Raw genomic sequence first — 21,379 nt, 5'->3', positions numbered from 1 at the left:
AAAACTAAAAAATATTAATTTTAATATTACCTTTGATATGCACATCATTGGTGTGCACAAATGTGTACTTGTGTCTCAACCCCAAATCAAATCATGGAAGTGAACAATTCTTAACTGAAAAGTACATACAATTTAGTCAACTAGAACCTAGGATTGCAAAAGAATCAAGAGATTTACAATTAAATTGCTCGGAATTAATTCAATAATTACTCATTCAAATTCATTCACTGAAATGAGTAAATCTCAAACTTGGATTTAAAACTTGAAAACTGCAAGAGTCAAGCCTTATCTAATTCATATTTAAGTCACGTTTGTTAACTAGCTCATTTAGATAACCCATTAGTTATATCATTTCTTTCCTTTTCTTTTTTTCTCTTTTTTCGGAATAGTAAAGACAAAACAAATCACCCCCCAAAAGTCCCTCCCCTGGGAGGAATCCTGTTCAAGGGAATTTAACCCCTGAACCTCCCATTGGAGGACCAAGACCACTGGGTCAAAGACCAAGTTACCATTAGTCGTATCATTTACGAGTCCAATAAAAGGCAACTCCTCTCTAGTGTCTATTATAGTTCTTTAAGGCGCCTAAATTGGAGGAACCCTGAAAATAAAAAGCTCATGGATCACTACACCTAAACTGACAAAAATTGAAGCACCCAGCATATATTTTTGGAGTGGTAACCAGACTCAAAATGCAAATTATTATCCAGCAAATGAAATTAAAAGAAAAAATTTATCAGATAAAAAAAAAAATGAGTGAGGACAAATCAAAATCGAGTAGAAACAATAAATTTTGGTACTTAACTGACAGAATTCTTTACATTCAGCTTAACTGACAGAATTCTTTACATTCAGCTTTACCAAATTCCCTAAGCTAACATCATAAACATGAACTTGACATCCTGCCTACAAGCAATTGAACAGTAGGTATATTATGAACAGGAAGGTATTGAGGGTGGTATTGGACATTGGTATCACCTTCATAACTACACCCTAATGCCCACAGGACCAGAAGACTTCCAATGCTTTTTCTTTTGCAACAATCATCAACAAAGTTTTCTGACCTCTAATCTCAAATTAAAGCTCCATCTTTATTTGAGGGCTCACGCTGCCGCTGATTTCCATAACCTTCTTTGGGATATCAGTTGAGACAACAGTCCCACCATTATAACCATTCATCAACAACTTCCCGATTTTTGACCTCCACTCTGAGCTGTTCTCTTTCTTCCAGTCATGAACAACTCTATCGCAGTAGTTAAGCATTGTTGCTAAGCCACTATTTGGCACCCAACCATACTCCATCAACACCTTCGCTTCACCTTCAGTCAAGTCTTCTCCAACCTTGATAGCAAAGATATCAAGGCATGAGATCCAAAATCCATCAAAAAACATGCTCTCATAAAATCGAAAGATATTTGAGAAAATTGAGTGAGCGCCCTAGCCAATTAAACTCAATTGGGAAAAGCCAGCAGAAGCAGGCATTGAAGGACTTGTTACCGTAAGAGCTTTGTTCTCAATTAGGGTAACTCTGCTACAGTGAGTGAGCTTCATGGCAGTCACCAACCGCATAATTTGCCAGCCAATGGGTAAGGAATCCACTAGCTCAAAAAAATATGTTGCATAGCCATATTCTGGGCGTTCCAACACTATTCTGCATTCAAGCAAAGATGGAAGGACCCCATCATTCAGTACAACAAGAAGACCAAGGATTGAAGACTGCAACTAATAATGCACCTGTTATGTCTTTTAAATACAAATATAAATGATTGAAGGTCTCGGCACCATCCCCACTCAACAGGCCACTTTCTGAACTGTAGATATCGTGTCTATAAAAAAATATTAACAATAAAGATATAAATAAAGGATGATAAAAGTAACATGAAATCTGCTTTTCAAGAAAATAAATGGACACAAAAGGGGAAAAAAAATGCAACTGTGAACCATCATGATGATCACAGAACTTCTTACCTGTTCCACCAAGGAAATTAGACAAGCCAAACAATAACTAGCTTTCGCAAACTTTGCGCTGCGTATAGGAGTGAACTTTAATAATGAGTGGCGCTGAGAAAATATCTGTTCCCAAACATTTAGATCATTTCAACACCAGAAACCATATGAAGAAAAATATCCAATGCAACGCATGCCTCAAAAAGCAATGACATCAGAATAAGAGAAAAATATACCCAAAATGCAATCACTACTTTTTACTTCGAACTGAAAGTTCATTAACACATACGGTTAAACACAACAGTTAACCAAAAACAATGTCCTGCTCAAACACTGATTACACTGAAAGACAACCCATTTAAAAGTTAGATGTAAGATGGAAAACCAAATTTAAATTTTAAAAAAAAAAGAAAAATCAACATGGAAGCAGTAAGGATCCTTACCATCAATTGTAGCCATTATCAGTTAGAACCAATGCTAACAGTAATTATTACAACTAAGAGTTATTTCATGTAAAATCCACTCGAAAATTTCAATTCTTCAACTTAAAAATATGAATATGAACACAATTCATCAATAACCAGACAAGTAAATTAGACTAATGTTGCTGAGTAAATTGGGCATAAGTTGTGAAATTTCCCACTAATTTTTTTTCTATCAGCAAAAAAAGTTTATTAAAAGGCATCAAGGGGATGCCACCCAATTACAATGAAAGACAACAAAAAATCCAAAAACAATCCTCACTGGAGGATGTCAAAGAAATCAGGGATTAAATTAATATTCTTCAGAACCAGCCCACCATGTCAACTAGATATAAATAGTTATCCAACAATCTTTGATTAAAAGAATGGGCAAACAATCCTTCAAAACCTCTCCTGTTTCTTTCCCTCCATGCCAACCAAAAAATGGCATAGGGGTTAAGGGAAAGAGCCTACCCTCTATCATACTGGACTGAATATCTTTCCAAGCCTCTTACCCTCCACAGTTTTAGCAATGACCCACTTTTGCTTGATCAGGGAAATGCTTCCAGTAACTTAATAGTCCAGGAGCAGTGCAAGAGAATGCGCTCAAGTGATTCAGCATGCTCCAACATAAAAATAACCTATTAACGAGAGGCAAGCCCCTTTTCTGGAGGTTGTTAACGGTGAGAATATTCCTGAGATTTGCCTCCTGCGTGAAGAAAAGCAACTCTTGTGGAGGCTATAGTTTTCCAAATGAGTTTCCAAGGAAATTTGCGGTTGTTTTCTGCTGGAGAGATGAGATTTTCTCAATAGGATCTGATTGTAAAGTTGCCATCTTTATCCAAGGTCCACTTCAGCACATTGGTTGTGTTCTAGCGGTAGATTTATTCTACCAGATTATCTCCAATCAAAGACATTCCTGACCAGGGAACATTCCAAAACATCCCATGATCAGTGAGCTCAAGGTGCCAGCTAATAAGGGCATCTTTGTCATAGGCCAACCCCAAGATATAAGGGTATTAATGCAAACCAGGGACTCTACGCACCAGATACCAAGCCAAAAGAACACATTCTCCACATTCCCCACTTTAAAAACTATAAAGAATGCGAGAAGAGTTTATCCCATCCTCACCTAATGAATTTCCAAATACCAACACAAACAGATCCATTCATCTCCTTTAAGGCCCATCCATTATGACGTAGACTGCATTTAATAATGTCACAGTCCCACATCGAATGCATACTAGGGAGATCTTGGGCTTATAAGGAGGGTTTAGGCTCCAAATAAGGGTGGCACCTTTTATAGGACAAACTGGTGAAGCCAGTGGGTCATAGCGAACAATTCCTCACCAAGGTTGGGCCCGGGGCTGTTACATTTGGTATTAGAGCGTCCTTAGGGGTATTATCATGTGAGTGGATCCACCCTTGGGGTACTATCATGTGAGTGGATCTATCTTAGGGGTACTATCATGTGAGTGGATCCTATACAGAGGTGTAAGTCACTTTGACGGAAACGTCAGAGATCGGACGAGAGGGTCTATCGCGGTCTCACCTCGGATGTGTACTAGAGAGATCACGATGACAAGGATGTAAAAAATCGGACGGGAGAGTCTATCACGAACTCACATCAGATGTGTACTAGGAAAATCACACTAACGAGAACGTTAAAGATTGGACGGGAAAATCTATCACGGTCCCACATCGAATGTGTACTAGGGAGATCTTGGGCTTATAGGAGGATTAGGCTCCAACTAAGGGAGACGCCTTTTATATTACAAACCCATGAGGCTAGTTGGCCAAAGCGGACAACACCTCACCGGAGTTAGGCCCAAGAGCGTTACAAATAGCAATGACTTTCCTCTAAAAATGGTGTTCTCCTTCTTGAATCTCCATAGTAATTTCCCCAGGATGGCCTTATTGACTGTGGGAAGAGATTTTATTAGACCTAACCTCCTTTTTGCATAAGTTGTTTGCCTACTAACCCCCCTGGTCGGGTTTAACTAGATGATATTGAAAACCCTCATCCATGTTCGCCCCAAAGAAATCTCTTTGAATACCTTCCTCACTATTATAGGGATAGGGAAAAAGAGACATCAAATAGACTGGGCAGTTGGGCAAAGTGCTTTGAATAAGTGAGTCTTCAACCTTTTGGCAATTAGTCTCTTTTTCCAACCAATGAGTTTTCTTTCAAATCTTCAACTATGGGGTCCCAAACTCCCTTATCTTCAAACTTGGCTCACAAAGGGAGATTAAGATAGGTAATAGGAAAAGGCCCCAGCTTGCACACTAAAAAGAACTGCAAGTAGAGGCTCATATTTGCAAGTTCCCACTAGAATAATTTCAATTTTGTCAGGATCCATTTTCAAGCTTAAAATCATTTCGAACCCAAGGTAAATGCACCTGAGATTGAGACTTTGCTCAGACAATCCTCACAAGAAATGATAGTATCATCTACAAATGAGATATGACCGGATTTCCATTGTTCTTTCTAATGCTACGCTCCTTGAGAAGACCACCTTCATTGGCTCTATTTATCATAAGGCTCAATACTTCCATAACCATGATAAACAATAAGGGGGAGAAAGGGCCCGCTTGCTTCAAACCTCGAGATGAACGAAAAAATTCTGTAGGGTAGCCATTAATGAGCACTAAGAATGATGCAAAAAAACAATGGATCTAGCTACACCAGAGTTCCCCAAAACCTATTCTTCTGAGAATATACTGCAGAAAATTCCAACTCACATGGTCAAATGCCTTCTCCATGTGCAGCTTGTGAACTGCTCCTCTTTTCCTTTCCTTAATATAGACATCCACAACTTCATTGGTGATCAAGGATGCATCCATGAATTTCCTACCTGCTAGAGAGGCATGGTGGTGTTTCCTGATTACTTTCGACATTGTGATTTTAAGCCTTGCTGCAAAGACTTTGGAAAGGAGCTTATACAAGCCACCAACCAGGCAAATAGGGCAGAAATTTTTTATGTAGCAAGCTACCTATTTCTTGAGAATCAAAGAGACAAAAGTTGAGTTGATACTATTCACAAATTTATCTGTTCAGGGAAAATCTTCAAAAACACAGATTATATCCTGTTGAGTTGGAAAAAATGCAAAGTAAAGCTCCTAAGTCTAGGAACTTTTTATCACAATTGCAGCCCTTGAGAGATCGAAAAATTTCCTCTTCTTCAAAGGACCTTTCAAGCCACTGCACAGTGGAAAGGCACAAGTTTCTGAAAATAATGCCATGTGTCTTGCTTGATATAAAGGTTTCTGTAAAAAGCTGCAAATGATCCTTTTGCTATCCCCTTCATCAACTAGAATCTCCCCCTCGTCTTCAACTTGTGTTAACACATTGAAAAACCTTTGGCGGGCATTAGTAGTTTGGTGGAAGAAACTAGTATTCCCATCCCCCTCTTTCAACCAAAGAGCCCATGAAATTTTTCCCCCAAACGATGTCTTCCATTTTGATGACTTCAGCAAGATCTTTTCAGAGTGCGGATCTCCTTGAGCTACTCTAAACACTGAGGCACTATCTAAGCTCTTTTTCATCCAGTTCCTTAATGCTATTGAGGATCACATGCTTTCTCAAGTTTATGTTGCCAAAAGTATTTATGTTCCACCATTTCAGTTTCTTTTTCAGATCCTTCAATTTTAAGGAACCACAAAGCTTGCTTTCCCTTCAAAATGCAGCTCAAGCCACCATTGCTTGACCTAATCGTCAAATCTGTCATACTTGAGCCACATATTCTCAAAACAGAAAGGAGTTGGCCCCCACTTAATTCCTCACGTGCCAAGAAAAATGGGAAGGTGGTCCGAGATGGGTCTTGGGAGCAATAGCTGGGTAACTTTAGAGAACTGCTGTTTACTGTCTCTGGAAATTAAGAATGTCAACTCTCGAGTACGAGGGAATCAAAATTTGGCACGTAAAAAATCCACCAGTGAGGCGAAGGTCAATGATGGAACAACTATTTATGAAGTCACGGAACTCCTACATGCTAGTTATCTCTGAGGTTCTCCTGCCCCTTTCATGTGAATATAAAACCAAGTTAAAATCTTCTCCAATCACCCGAGGGGCGTCCATTTACCTCCAACTTCCAATAGCTCATTCCACAAAAATGCCTAGAAGACCTAGACAAAGTTGTCTTCCAAGTTTCCAAACAAGCATGAAACCAAGAAAGCATGAGAGAATGGTCCATCATTTCCACCAGATTATCATTCCACATATGAGAATTCCTCCTACATTACCAACAACTCCAATAGCAATCCACTTGTAGATCTTGATCCCCCATAGGTGCAGACCATACAGTTCTTTCACCTTAGTTTCATAAAAGAAAAATATAATAATATCTCCTTTACAATCTTCAAGAAAAGACCAAATTACAGCCCTCTTAGCCTTGTCATTTTTTTAATAGCAAAAGAAAATTCATTAATGGGGAAAGAGTTTACAAGGAGGGTGAATAAGATATCTCCCCATAATAATCTAGGACAAACCAGAAAAATGAATTAAGAATAACAAAAAGGAAGAAACATTAAACCAGTAAGTTCCTTCAATCCCTTTGTAAATCCAGCAGAAAACTAGCTCCCCTAAAGATACCTACACAGTCACACCATAGAGAAGCCATGTACTGAATCTTTTCCCACACCAGTTTCCAATTTAACTTCTTCCCAAAATATATCGGTGCATTACGCTCCATCCATAGACCCCGTAAGACTGCAAAGATGCCACACTTCCACAAAGCTGTCCTAACCTTCCATCCTTCTTCCAAAACTTCCGAAGGAGATGGCTAACAAATCTTCTGCCAAAGAAGGACAAACCCAACTTGCTTCCATTATACCGAACAGTTTGATCCAAATCCTCCAAGAAAAACCGCAATGCAAAAGATGGGGTGCTATCAAGGAACTTCCACAAAGCTGTCCTAACCTTCCTTCTTCCAGAACTTGCAAATGAGGTGGCTAACAAATCTTCAACCACAGGAGGAGAAACCCAACTTGCTTCCATTTTGCCAGACGGTTTGTTACAAATCCTCCACGAAAAAACGCAATGCAAAAGATGGGGTGCTGTCTAGGAATTTCTATAACAGAGCACGCAAACACCAAAAGAGAGAGCCTTCAAAAGTCTCCTATCTGCAGCAAGCTATTGGTATCAATTTTGTTAAGCACAACCAATCATGTAAAAGCTTTGATTTTTGGGGAAACTTTAAACTTCCAAATAAAAGGATAGAGAGGAAAAGAAGAGTTGGAGGATCAAGACATTAAAGAATGACTTGCAAGTAAACATCATCAAATGATGCAAAGACCAAAAGGACAAACATCCCTATCCAAAGACAGGTTGCAGTAATTCAATAAGGACAACAAGGATGATAACTCCATCTCCCTATCATTTAGAGGTCTCCTGAAGTGGAGATTCCAAGAAGAGCTACTTAAATTGCCAACAAAGAAAGAAATAACTCTATTCAACTCAGAGCACAATCTAAAAATACAAGGAAAAGAAGTGGAAAAGAAGCATTCCCAAGCCATGAGTCTTTTCAGAAATGAATCTGAGAACCTTTTTTCCCACCTCAAATTTAGTGTGAGGAGTGAAGAGAGAATATATTTGAGAAATAGACCTCCACAAACTCCCCAAAGAACACCTCAAACTAGCGTTGGCATCCCACCCATTCTCATCCAACCCAAACTTACTTCTTATGACTCTATGCCACAGGGTAGTATCTTCTAAGAGGAAACACAATGACCATTTAGCTAAAAGTGAGGTGCTTTTAGAAACCAAATTACCAAGACCCAACTACCCCTCTTAGCCTTGCCATTAAGGCCCCTTACATTCCATGAAATCAATTTCCTCACCATAGCTTCATATCAATAACCTGGCTGCTTCCTGCCTCCACCAGATCCGGATTACCTCCAACATTATCCTAATTTACTAATTTAAAGAGCATCCAATCTCTTCTCTATTTGCACCCTTCTTTTGGCTTCTACTTCGAGATTTTTTACGAGTGATTCTACCCTCTATTCTCTTCTTCTGTATTTCTTCAAATCAACACATTGCTTTGTCCCCAAACCTTCATAAGATACTCCAGTAGCATAATTAATTACTACATTAAGCAAAGAGCCCAGTCAGGCACCGGCTTGTTGAAGCTGGTGCTGCTGCCAATATTTAGCCCTTTAAGCTCCTTTAAACAAAGGAGAGCATGGGCAGCCTGCAAGCTCTTCAAGTCTGGGAAGGAAGTAGAAATTAGTGCCAGTACATCCTCCTCATCCAAGGACTTCAAGGACCCCACATTGAATTGCCCACCAGCCTTATCAGATGACTCAATATGAATCTATTGTGGTACAAAAGCTCCAAAGCACATCTGAGATTCCTCAACACAAGTTGGGCCTTCACAAGAAGAGAAGGGGGTGAAAGCATTGGACTGCTAATGTGGTGCAGGAGGAAAGGGTTGAAATCGTGAGAGCTTGAAAGAAAGTTACTTGGGCTAAGGCTAGAGGGGCCGAAACAAAGGCCTGCCCCTAATTCCTTGAAGCCAACAGAGAAATTGGGCCAAAAAATCCTAGCCAAGAACATTCAAAAATAAGGTTGTTTAGAGCCTTGGAGACATTGCACTCTTATCGAGCGACATGTGTGAAGGATCGCATGTCTTCACTCTCCTTCTTCAGCTCCATCTTCTACAACTTCTTGAGAGAGAGGTAGATGATGCAACCAAAATGAGGGCAAGGGCACACAAATTCCAAATGAGTTGACGATGTTGCTGCTTTGATATTGACCTGATTTTTAACTGGTACTATTCAATTTAAGGACGTTGCCGTCTTCGACAAAGACTTTGGGCTTGACCTCTAATTAGGAATTATTCGTTTCCTAGCTCAGCCATAGTGGTAAAATTTTGGCTCCAATACTTCGAATCGAACCCCCTTTGGGAAGGCCATGTACCTCCGTCCACCAGCGTTGATCACTATTAGGGGAAAGATCTTGCCGGAACTATTCTCCTTGAGTTGAAGCAGATTTTTTCCTCAGTCCTCCTACAATGCAATCGCAAAGCGAATAACTTCCTCTCCTTGTCACGACTCCAAAAATCTTCCACGGTAGCAAGGAGCCACGCAATTTCCTCCACCTCCTAAAAGATGGAGATCCTCCTACCTTGATATTATGTGAATCTAAGAATTTCAACAAGCTTGCAATCAAGCACTAGGTTGAGGAACTTTCTCTTGATGAAGATCGTCTTCCTTTCATCGCCTCACATGATGGGGAGAGAGAGAGAGAGAGAGAGAGAGAGAGAGAGAGGAACCAAAAAATTGAGGTTTTAATCAAGTCAAACTTACGAATCCAACACCTACTTCCGCACATTCTCCATAATGGAAAGACAACAGCCCTCCAACAAACACAACAAAGACTATATCTTCCCACCATTTGTTATAATGTAATAAAATGAAATAATATGAAAGGAGAACGCACTTTCAGCACAAATTGAGTAGTAGCAAACTTTATCTTTTCACTTTAGGGATTGATGAACGCACTTGAAATATCCAAAACAAGATCCCATGGTGTATGTTGTTTGTAAATGATATTGTTTTGATTGAAAGAGTAGGAGTGGAGTAGAATCTAGGTTAGAACTAGAGTAAACAGCTTTAGAGTCTATAGGTTTTAAGATGAGTAAAAATACGACAGAATATATGAAATGTAATTTCGGCCATGTAAGGAGGAATATTGGAAATAATATTAAACTTGATAATCAAGAAATTAATATCACTAATAGATTTCGATTTCTTGCATCTATTATGCAATCGGAAGGAGAAATTGAACAAGATGTAATACATAGAGTTAAGGCATATGGGGTAAAATGGAGGAGTGCTTCAGGCATGTTGTGTGATCATAGAATACCCTTAAAATTAAAAATAAAGTTCTATAGGATGGCTAAAATACCAGCCATGCTCTATGGATTAGAATGTTGGCCAACTAAGAAACAACATATCCAAAAAGTAAAAGTAGCAGAAATGTGAATGTTAAGGTCGATGAGTGGTATAAAATTAAAGGATAAATTAAGGAACGGACATATTCGCAATAAGTTAACCATAGCACCTGTAGAAGTTAAGATAAGGCCCATAAGGGAGGGGTGGCTTAGATGATTTAGGAATTTCAATGCAAGCCAAATGGTGCACCAATGAGTAGGGTTAAGCTAGATATTCTTGATATTATAAGGGGTAGGGATAGACTTAAAATAACATGCAATGAGATAGTAAGGAAAGATTTAATAGCTCTTATGCTAGTTGAGCAAAATGCCCTCGATCATGTGAATTGGCGAAAAAGGATTCATGTAGTCGAACGCACCTAGTGGGACTTAAAGCTTGTTGTTGTTATTGTTGTTGTTTTTTTGCCTACTTTTGCATTAGGAAGATATTTTATCCTCCTTTCTATGTAATTCTCTTTCCTAAACACAAATGAATTTCTTTTTCCATCCCCCAAAAAATAAATCCTTCTTTTGTCACCTTATCAGGTCACTTTTTTCTTCTACCCCTTCATTGTTGTGTTTGGGAGACCAAAGCCCCTTCTAAGATTAGTGTTTGTTTGGTTGGAAAACCTTAATAGAGCTAGCAGCAAAAATATGCTAAAGAGTAGGAGGCTAGGCATTGTTCCCAATGTGTGTTTTTGTGTTGTAGCAATTCAGAGACTTTATCTTTTATTTTTGCACTGTCCATTTAATTGGGGCACATGGAATAGATTATTTTTGGTTCATATGGTAAGGTTTGGGTATGTCAAATTATGGTGGAAGGACTATTTTACAGATTCAGGAAGAGTAAGGATGCCGGTAGTTCACAGAAGAGTGTTATATTTGCTGTTTTGTCGGGTTTGATTGGAGCAAAGTGCGCATATCTTCTCCAGAAAGAATATGTATTTACCTTTGCATAGGGACACCATATGGTATTCAGCACCATTTTGCGGCTTTTAGTCCAGATTGTTTTAAGGTACTTGTTTGAAGATAAGCTTGATTGGAAGGCTTTATTAAGCTGATTGTATTTTATTTTCGTCTTTCATTTTTGTATGTGCATTTCATTTTCATGTCCTCTTCATTGTACATTCTCTTTCTTATTCTAATAAAATATTATTTTTCTTTCAAAAAAATTATTCAAACTTTGCAAATAAAATTAGATTAATTAAAAATAATAATAAAAAACCAAAGCAACTAAAGTAAGAAGCTAGATTACTAGGGCTATTTTCTCAAATTCAATGTGGTCCTTTTACTGTTTATTTAAACTTCACAAATAAAACCTTTTTTAGATGCTAAAAAATCCATTAAAGACAAAAACAGTACAAGAGATGGAGGATGAGGCATCCTCTGCAAAAGAAAATTACAATAATGCTGCCTTCCAATCCCTTTGAAGAACCAGCAGGGATAAGTGATAACCCCACATAATTGCCAAAAGAATGAACCTAGAAAGAAGCAGGAAAAGTAGCTTTCTCCTAAAGCAAATTCAGATAAGTCTTCTGATCCTCGAAAAGATAGCAAAAATACTAAGATACTAAATAAGGACCATGGACCAAGAACATGAAGGCTATTAACATAATTCAATTTGAACCATAAACTCTCAAGGAAAAGGTTCCCACATTGCCAAGATCCCAAAAATGCCTGGCCATTTTTCCCCATCAGCAAATAATCCAACACAATATTTTAAGTTGTTCTTTCTTTTACTTCTACCATATTCTGCTGTTACTTTGCGCACAGAATCTATATTGATATTTACTCCTAAAGCAAAATATTTGAAGAGTTTAACAAAATAAGAAATGGGATTCCAAAAACCAAACAAGTGCAGATCTGTTGCAAACCTTTGAAATAATAGATTCAAGCTCTGCAAAGCTATCCTCACTGAATGAATCATCCAAGGCATCATCATTCACCGTTTCCCCATAAAGCTTAATCTCATCCACCAACACCCCTTTGTCAACTAATGCCTGCATGTTGACATTTTCATTGAACTTAACCCAATTTCATATAAAGAGTTCAACCATACATGTCCACGCAACATTAACATGTGTTACCTGAAGGAGTCCAGGAGCATCTTCCTCCAATGCTGTTTCAACAGAATCCCTGCAGTATATTTATCAGAAAAAAGAAAAACCCTAAGACTAGCAGTAGCTGGCAAAAAGAAAATTTAAAAACACATAAATACATCCATACACACATTACATGCATGCCAACACATGTATGTCAATATGCACATATAATATATACATATACATATACATATACATATACATATATATATATATATATATGCACATGTACACACACTGAAAGACGCACACATGTATGACATACACACGTACAGACACAAACCACACACAGAGAGAGACACATTCAGAAGAGAGTTTACGTAGAAGTCTTCTTCCTTTTCTGTGAGCGCCTAATTCTAACTGGTTTAGCAGATTCCGGCACAACAGGATTGCTCCCAAGGACAGAAGGAACAATGTTTGGCAAGCATTCCAGGTTACTGGATGTATTCAAATTAGGAACCTCTCCTGACATCAGAGACTTAATCCGATCTTGCAAAGGTATATGGTCTACCTGATCTCCAAGAGTTTCGTCAGGGATTTGCAGTTCACTCTTTACTATTAATGAATCACCAAATAAGAAATTGTCCACAGCATTCTTGTCTGGGCTGTGCAAATCATTATCATCCAACAAATCGTCCTTCACTTTTATAGAGGATAACAAAGGTGAGCTAAAAATACCATCTGGAAAAGCAGGCACAGACAAATCACCAACAGCATTCTTATCTACGCCATAGAAATCACCAACATTCTTCATATCGGTGCCAGGTAAATCACTGTTATCCAAGGGTTCATTCTTAACTTTTACAGAGGTTGACAAAGCTGAAGTAAGAGTACTATCCGAGGCAGCAGGTATAAAATCCTGTAAGCCACATGACTTGACTTGAGTGAAACTTGACTCGGATGAGCACATCCTGTCACTTTCTTGAATCACCATGTGATTTCTTGATCTAACTGATTCAATCCCTTGACAAACACAAACAGAAGGTGAACATTGATGGATTCTACCAGCTGTAACACTGTTTAATGAACCAAACCTTGAAGTTCTGCAATGATCATAAGCACTCCCTTCTGAAATGCAGAAAACCTGATTTCCAGCCACTGAAGATCCCCCATTATTAGAATGACTTTCCCCTGCTATTAAACCAGCATAATCTTCGATAACACAGCTAGATAACTTTTCAGAATCTCCCTGCATGTATAAAGTAAGCAGTCAACACCTAACAATATATTGAAGAACTTTTAATAATAACCCTTACGTGCATTATACAATTATACAGAAAGCAATAAACAGGAAAAAGAACACAATTTGCTTAAATTATAATTTCCAACATCAAAGGGGCAAACAGAAAAGAGAAGGACCAGGAAAGGACGAAAAGGGCATCTCACTTAGCAAACAGTCAACTGGAATGCGGGGTGAGTTTTGAATGATTTACTGAGAATGCAATATAGGGTATAGAAAAACATCCCATTACTGTTAATTATATGATATATATATAAATAAAAAACAATTAATTAGTAAATTAATTTATATCTTTTAACAAAATTAATATGTTAATTTTCAATAATAATCCGCACAAAGAAAAGGGGTGTGGAGGGGTAAACTTCTTGGTCAGTCATTCTCTCCACACAAGAAAAGGTGGTGGGGATACTTCTCGGTCAAACAGCTAGCTCTCCATGCACTAGAATCGACCCAGCATTATGCAGTAGGAAACCCTAATGGAGTCTCCATCCACTGCACAGAAGGAAATCATTGCCAAGTCACATGAAACCCTCACCAGAGTCTCACCCTGCAGCAGGCAGCCCTCCTCTCCCCATTTCAGGCTTCAAAACCTTCCTCTCATCATTGCCGCAGGCTTTGAGCCCACCTATCTCACCATTGCATGCTTTGCAGAGTTCTTCTCTCACAAATTTGGGTCGCTACTTTTAGCAATCTGGATGTTGACCTTCGTCGAACCAGAATGCCATCAACTCTCGAATAACTACAAGTCAACAATGCTTTCAGACCCCATTTTAAAAATCCAGTTCATTGTGAAATACAGAAAGCCACATAACCACCATTGCAATTGGCTTTGACAGCTTTACTTGCCAAAGACTCAAATTCATGACATTTCTCAAGTTTAAACTGGGGCATATTTCCAGCATTTACCAAGATTCTTTTGGTAAGCTCACATTTCGAGAAATTTATTCATATTCATGGTATGAATTTGTGCTCCCTAGTAACTTTTTAATTAATTTTTTTAATAAGTAGAAAATTATATAAGGGCACCAAGGGGTGCCAGCCAAATTTATGCTGCTCATTAATCATTGAAGGTCCAGATATGTAATTCATGGTGTCTAGAACGATAAACATAAAAATTGGAGAGGTAGAAAAGCACCATTGCCCAGAATCATGTAATTCCTTGTTTTCTTAAGGAACTTCATTCACTGCCTTCTAATTTTAATCAAAAAAATAGGCATCTAAACCAAGCATCATACACCAAAAGAAAGTGCTATTGCAACTAGACAGCTGATAAAATAAATTCTCATACACAAAAACATCACAGAAGGAGAAGTGGAAATAATGGCCTTTCCTCCGCGCAGCACCTTCATGCATAAAATTAAAATGAAAAACATATTGAAATGCAGATGCACAAAATTGTAATATAATTTTTAAGGCCCATAACACATGAAGGCAGTCACTCAACCAGCTCAATTCAACCAGAAATCGGAAGGAGTTTCCCTTGGATCTGCCTTCTAACTCTAAGATGGACACAAATGGTTCCTGTCTCCAATTTTTAGTAAGAGGAAATGGGACTTCTGAGGAATACAAATAAAAGTTGAAAGTTGAGACAGCTTTTCAACTGAAATATTTCTAACTTCAATTTTAATACATTTGTATATTTGATTTATGCTTGATTATTCCAACAAGAAAAATAAAAACTACTTGATATAGAATGGGTCCAGGAATAATGGAAGGATATTTTTTCGTACAAACCTTGTTCATTATTTATTATTCTTTGACATTGTAAATGGAACCTTTGTTCCTCAAGACTCGCACTAAAAGAACCACAAGCAAAACCATTAGACTAGATTTCCATCCATGAAGAAAGGGCTTTTTGATCAAGATGCTCGGACCAACTGGCTGCATATTTTAGACTAAAAGTAACACCTAAAACTGAAGGGGAGCACAAGTGCAACGGTAAGGTTGTCGCCATGTGATCTGGAGGTCACAAGTTCGAGGCGTGGAAACAGCCTCTTGCAAAAACGCAAGGCAAGGTTGCGTACTATAGATCCATTGTAGTCGGCCCCTTTCCCGGACCCAGCATATGCGAGAGCTTTGTGCACCGAACTGCCCTTTTTTTTTTTAGTAACAACTAAAACCATAAAGAAAAAATGAAAATTCACTCAAACTTAACCTCAATAAAAACATCAAATTCAAAAAAGCAACAATCATTGGTTCAAAGTGGAAGGACTTAAGGAAGACACATGGAATGAGAAAAACATGTAGGGAAAAACAAGCTAAAAATCATTTTAAAAAATTATTTTGTTTAATCAAGGGATGATCAATGTTATTAAAGTGTTAATAAAGGCATGCCTCAACACAAGGCATGTGCAAAAGGCTTCAAGGCATGATCTAAAATACCAAACTCCAAAAAGGCAAATGCATTATACAATGAGGCCAACGCATTTGTATCAAAGGTCACCCTTTTGTGGCTTTTTTGTTGAGAGCTACACTTTCTAGGTGTGTGAATTTAAGTTATATTTGGCTATAAAATTTAACTTGAAGTTCATACAGAAGAAATGATCCAATTTGAGAATATTGCTAGAAATCTTGAACCTAAGCCTATACAAAACAATCAGGAGTTGCATCAAAGATCATGGGTACAATGAACTTTGGAATGTTATGGTTATCTCTCTTTAACATGTTATAATACATAGTAAAATAATATATGATTATTTTCTAAAAAATTTTAAATTAAAAATTAAACATTTTTAATTAACAATTTAATTAATAATTATGTTAATTGTTATTTTTAGTTAACATTTAAATATTTTTATTAAGTCAAAATAATAAAATATTATTTTTTTAATTAACGATAATCTTGTTTTTAATGTATATTTATAACATCTTATTATCATATTAATTTATGTTAAATAACATTATTAATTAAATTAGTATTTTTAGTTTTTTAATATTATTTTAGTTTAATAGATTGTTTTTCTTCTTCATTCTAAAATTGAATTATGTTTCATCAATATTTAATATGTTATAATACATCATAAAATAATATATGGTTATCTTTTAATATATTTTTAAAATTACAAAATAGCCATTAAATTTTCTTATATTTACTAAATTGACCCCGCATACGAATAGTGTCACTTATATGTAACCAAAAAGCTATCTTAGATTGTTTCTCAAAATTCACTTAAACAATTCTCAAAAAAGACATTTTGGAAAAGAACATTTTGCAATAAGTACTTGTTGCAATACAAGCCCAACACAACTTTTTTATTAAAATGCTTATTTAAGTGATAAATGCTATAAGTACTTTTTATAAGTGCTTCCAGCCGGATGCTAAAATCATCTGTAACAAGCTAGGAGCATATAATTATAAGCTCCACCTTGAAGGGTAGTGTTACAGATTAGCATGTTATTTACCGTACATAGAATATTTTATTAATAGAAAAGGAGACCTACCCATCCAGTAGGTTCTCCAGTCATTGCAATTTTTTCAACAATACCCTTTTCACACATGTACATAGAGTGCTCTGCATATTATAATGTAGCCCAACAAATACAAGACACTGCTTTACCTCCAGAGTTGGTTTCACTGTTCCCAACAATTTCCTGCAATGCAATAAAGAGAAATGAGATTCAACAGTTTCAGTCCCTTGCAAAAATTTACAAAAATTGGCAGCACAAGTGCAGAAAAATTAATAACAGAGGCATGCTTTAATATGCAGATAATGCTCCCTTAGATTAAACAAACCTGCAGAACGTTTAACTATAATATGACTGCACCCATGCAAGCCACGACACACATTGCCCATGCATACATGATTTTAACAGAATGGTCCACCACTTGAAATAAATACAAATTCATCAAAGAGAGAAAAGCACCTTGATAGCAGCATCCTTCGCCGTTCTTTCAGTATAACATGATCAAGTTCGTTCACAAGGTCATTAGTAATCCCATTTCCAAACTTAACAGCTTGCAAATCAGAACCAGCAGGGCCAAAAATACCATCTCCCAATGAACTCACCATGTTGTTGCAAGACTCAACCTCTATTTTGGCAGGAATCTTTGGAAGAATTGACTGCAGCGAAGTGCCAACATTGACAGTGTCTTCCTCCACTCCAATAGTATCAGCATTAACTTCATTAGAAGCAGTCTGGTTTGAGCAAATACATGAATTTACTTGATTCCCTTGAAAATTAGGAACCCCAAGCTTACCCACATCTTTGATGGAAAGGACATTTTGCAAGCATGGACCAATTGCATCTGAATCTACAGACTTTTTACAGTTCGGAACTTCAGAAATGATTCCTTCAAGAGGTATGTCAGCATGACTTTGTTCTGGTAACAATCTTCGGCTCTTCCCTTCGGTAGTGAAACAAGCTGAATGGAAAGAGAGAACACCCTGCATAAACATTCCTTTTATATTTTGAGAGGGAGATTATTTAATGCTGATTAACAATATCAGAATGGCATTATAATATATAACAGCTCATAAGAGTAGAAAGCAGTTCAGCAGATAATCAAGGTCCTGCACACAAGGGAGCACAAGATGGAAGTGAAATGTAAAAATTCTAAAAGAGTAAAGGCATCATGCAATGCAAAACCTATACTATCAACTAAAGAACAAATAGCTCATGTATTTAACTCTTTTTACCCTCCCAAGGTTATTGTACTATTTTAGTTGAGTCACGTTCTTGAAATATTTTCACAATCTGAAACTAGTAACCACATACAACATCTTAAGTTCTCTTTGAAATATATCGTTAGCTGTATCTTCCTGCAATCTTATAAATTTCTATGTTCAACTTGATAGTTGTATGTTGGCCACACAACAAACACAGTACTTCTTATGAACAAAGAAATAACTTTAGGTCTTCTTAGTGAAAAATCTCTCTCCCTACTTCTCTCATTTGATTCACATAAGATGGAGAGAAGAGAAAAGATGTGGAAAGAGAAGAATGAGAAATAGAGCCACTTTTGTCTCCCCCAAATCAAAGAGGAATGGAGAGAAACTACTCAGAAAGACCACAACACTCTTGGTTATAAAATAATAGCTGTATGGAGAGATATTCTTGTAAATGAAAATTGATTTTTTTATTTCTTGGCCCATGTTTCTCTCCACTCTCTCTCTCTAATTAAACCATGCAATGAGGAGAGAAACTGGTTTCTTTTCTCATCTCTCCTCTTCTCTCCTATAAGTTTCTTTTCTCCTCTCCAATTATCTCCAACTAAACTAATTGTTAAGAAATTCTTTGTTGTAAATCTATCATTGTTAATGAATGTCAGGCTCTTAACTGTTCTTGACATGAATTTTAGTACATTGTGGATCCTTTAGTTCAACTGATTATCATTGTTAATAACGACAATAAATTTTACATTTTTTTAAGCCGCTATTGATAGAAAAATTATATATTTTCTCACTTTTCATTCATCATACATGTGATAAATCAATAATGAAACAAAATACATTGTACACTCCATTAATCTATCTGACAAATAAAACATAGAAATAATGCAAAAAATTAAATAAGTTATTTTATTTGTTAAAGTAGTCAAATCTAATAAAGTTAGAGTCTTTGACCAACAAGTTATAGTGTAAAAATATAACCAAAACTTTAGAATTATAATATATAACCTTTTATGACTGAGTAAATGTACTTACAACTAGAACATGACAAAAACTAGAGAAAAAGAAATGGCTGAAGCTAGAAAATATACAAAAGAAATATCAAATTACTAATATTTTCAAAATAATTTTTCTCTTAACGAAACAGTGTTCATACAAATTGTTATTTAATGCATTTCTTGTGAATATTAATAAAAAGAAATAATTTTGGTATCATTATCCACCCCTTCCCCGGACCCCGCATATGCAGGAGCTTTGTGCACCGGGCTGCCCTTTTTTATCATACATTCATACTCATTATAATCTTCTCACCCCTCCCCCCCCCCCCCCCCTTCTCTTCTCCCCCTTATTGTTTACCATGGTTCTGGACGTGTTTGAGCTTCTTGATTAATAAAGCTACCAGAGGAAGCCTCCTCAAAGGGCTTGATATCAGAAAGATAAGTAGAAAACTGGAACTTGCACATCTTCTCTTTGCAAATGACACCATCATTTTTCACGAAGATGACCTCAGCAAATACTCAAACCCAGGTTCATTCTCCTCAGGTTTTAAAGCTGTTTCAGGCTTGAAGGTGAACTTGGGTATTCTAGTAAGAATCAGCACATTCGTGGAGGCACCCACCCGGGGGGGGAAGAGGTGGTACTGTTAGTGTATGTTAGAGACTTTAAAGATAAAGGAGTTTGGGACCCTATCATTTCTTTTTACAAGCAAAACAGAGATTCATTAAAGGTCATTAAGGGGATGCCACCCATGACAAACATCAACACACTAAACTGCTTTCAAGGAAACCCAAGATTTACAAGTGAGTCAACTAAAGACAAACCACTATTCCACCCAGTAACAAAAGTGGTTACATGGTCTTTAAAAACATGCAGGCGTGTTGCAATTCCTTCAAACGCTCTCTCACTTCTTTCCCTCCACACCAATCAAAAGATATGGCAAGGGGAATAAGGGACAAGACCTTTTCCCTCTCCTTACTAGCACAAATTACTTTCCACACCCATAATGCTTCACTGTTCTAGAAAAAACCCACTAAAGTCTAATTGAGGAAATGGCCAAGCCCCATAGGGCACATTGCAAGAGGACATGATCACTAGTTTTCACACTTTCTAAGCACAAGAAATACCTATTGACAAGGGTAGCCCCCTTTTTCTAAAGGTTGTCCACAGTAAGAATTTTACCATGAGTTCCTTCCCACACAAACAAAGCAACTCTAGTAGGGGCTGCCGTCTTCCAAATGAGCTTCAAAGGAAAGTTATCCATAGTTCGCGTCTCCTACAGAAGGATCTAACAATGAACATGTCGTAACTTTCCAAGGTCTGCTTGGGATCATTTATGGTTTTACAGAGTGCATTTTGTGTAAGCAATTAAAAAAAAAAAGTAAGTTGCTCCATTTCTTGATCTAAAGCATTCCTAATGAAACAAATGTTCTCAATATTCCCTTGGTCTGAAATTTGGAGATGATTACTAATGAGAGTCCTTGTCACGAGCCAAACTAAAGATAGAAGGAAATTTGGTACTTAGGAGAGATTGACCACACTATATTTTATACCAGAAGAAAATACTATCCCCATTCCCCCACTCAGAAGTTGAAGGGGGAAAAAAAATCCACCCAACCTTTTCTAATGAATTTCCAAACTCTAACACCATATGACCCTCTCCCGGCTTTAGTGGTCCAATCATAATGCAAAAGCCCATACTTTGAAGCAATTACTTCCATCCAAAGATCATCTTTCTTCTTGACGAATTTCCAAAGTTGTTTTCAAGGGAGAGCTTTATTGGAAGATGGGGTCAACCCTAAACCTCCACAACTGAGAGGTTGTTTGATAACTTCCCTTTTTACAACGGTACTTAAATCCCCTTCCCCACCACACCACCCCCCCACCCTCCCCAAAAAACAAAAAAAAAAAAAAAAAACAATAAATAAACTAGAGTCTCCTTTCAATTCACTCTAACCTTGGCACCTAAGCAAGGGATAGGGAAGTGGGACATATAATAGATGGAGAGGTCAAATAGAGTGCTCTTTACAAGGATAAATCCCCCATTTAGACAGATAATGGGTTTTGATTAGGACCTACTTTTTGAAAGACT

At 37.2% G+C, this 21,379-nt stretch overlaps 1 protein-coding gene across 2 annotated transcripts in view; it reads right to left on the bottom strand.

The window, feature by feature from the left end:
- Nucleotides 1-754: 754 nt before the first annotated feature.
- LOC131160508 (uncharacterized) overlaps nt 755-21,379 on the bottom strand; it is a 49,501-nt gene continuing 28,876 nt past the window's right edge. Inside the window, exons 4-13 of one of the 2 annotated variants that reach the window (XM_058116274.1) lie at nt 17,880-18,066; nt 17,546-17,801; nt 17,239-17,272; nt 12,762-13,630; nt 12,427-12,475; nt 12,214-12,339; nt 1,966-2,070; nt 1,732-1,823; nt 1,495-1,648; nt 755-1,338 (exon numbers count right to left, since the gene is read on the bottom strand). In XM_058116274.1, the coding sequence (XP_057972257.1) occupies nt 1,075-1,338; nt 1,495-1,648; nt 1,732-1,823; nt 1,966-2,070; nt 12,214-12,339; nt 12,427-12,475; nt 12,762-13,630; nt 17,239-17,272; nt 17,546-17,801; nt 17,880-18,066 (2,136 nt within the window). In that variant the 3' untranslated portion in view covers nt 755-1,074. Of the gene's footprint in view, nt 1,339-1,494; nt 1,649-1,731; nt 1,824-1,965; nt 2,071-12,213; nt 12,340-12,426; nt 12,476-12,761; nt 13,631-17,238; nt 17,273-17,545; nt 18,067-21,379 lie in introns of both variants that reach the window. The other variant, XM_058116273.1, reaches the window with a different exon arrangement.

This window comes from Malania oleifera, chromosome 7 (genome assembly GCF_029873635.1).
Source record: "Malania oleifera isolate guangnan ecotype guangnan chromosome 7, ASM2987363v1, whole genome shotgun sequence".
NCBI lineage: Eukaryota > Viridiplantae > Streptophyta > Magnoliopsida > Santalales > Ximeniaceae > Malania > Malania oleifera.
This window is presented reverse-complemented; position numbering and strand designations above follow the sequence as displayed.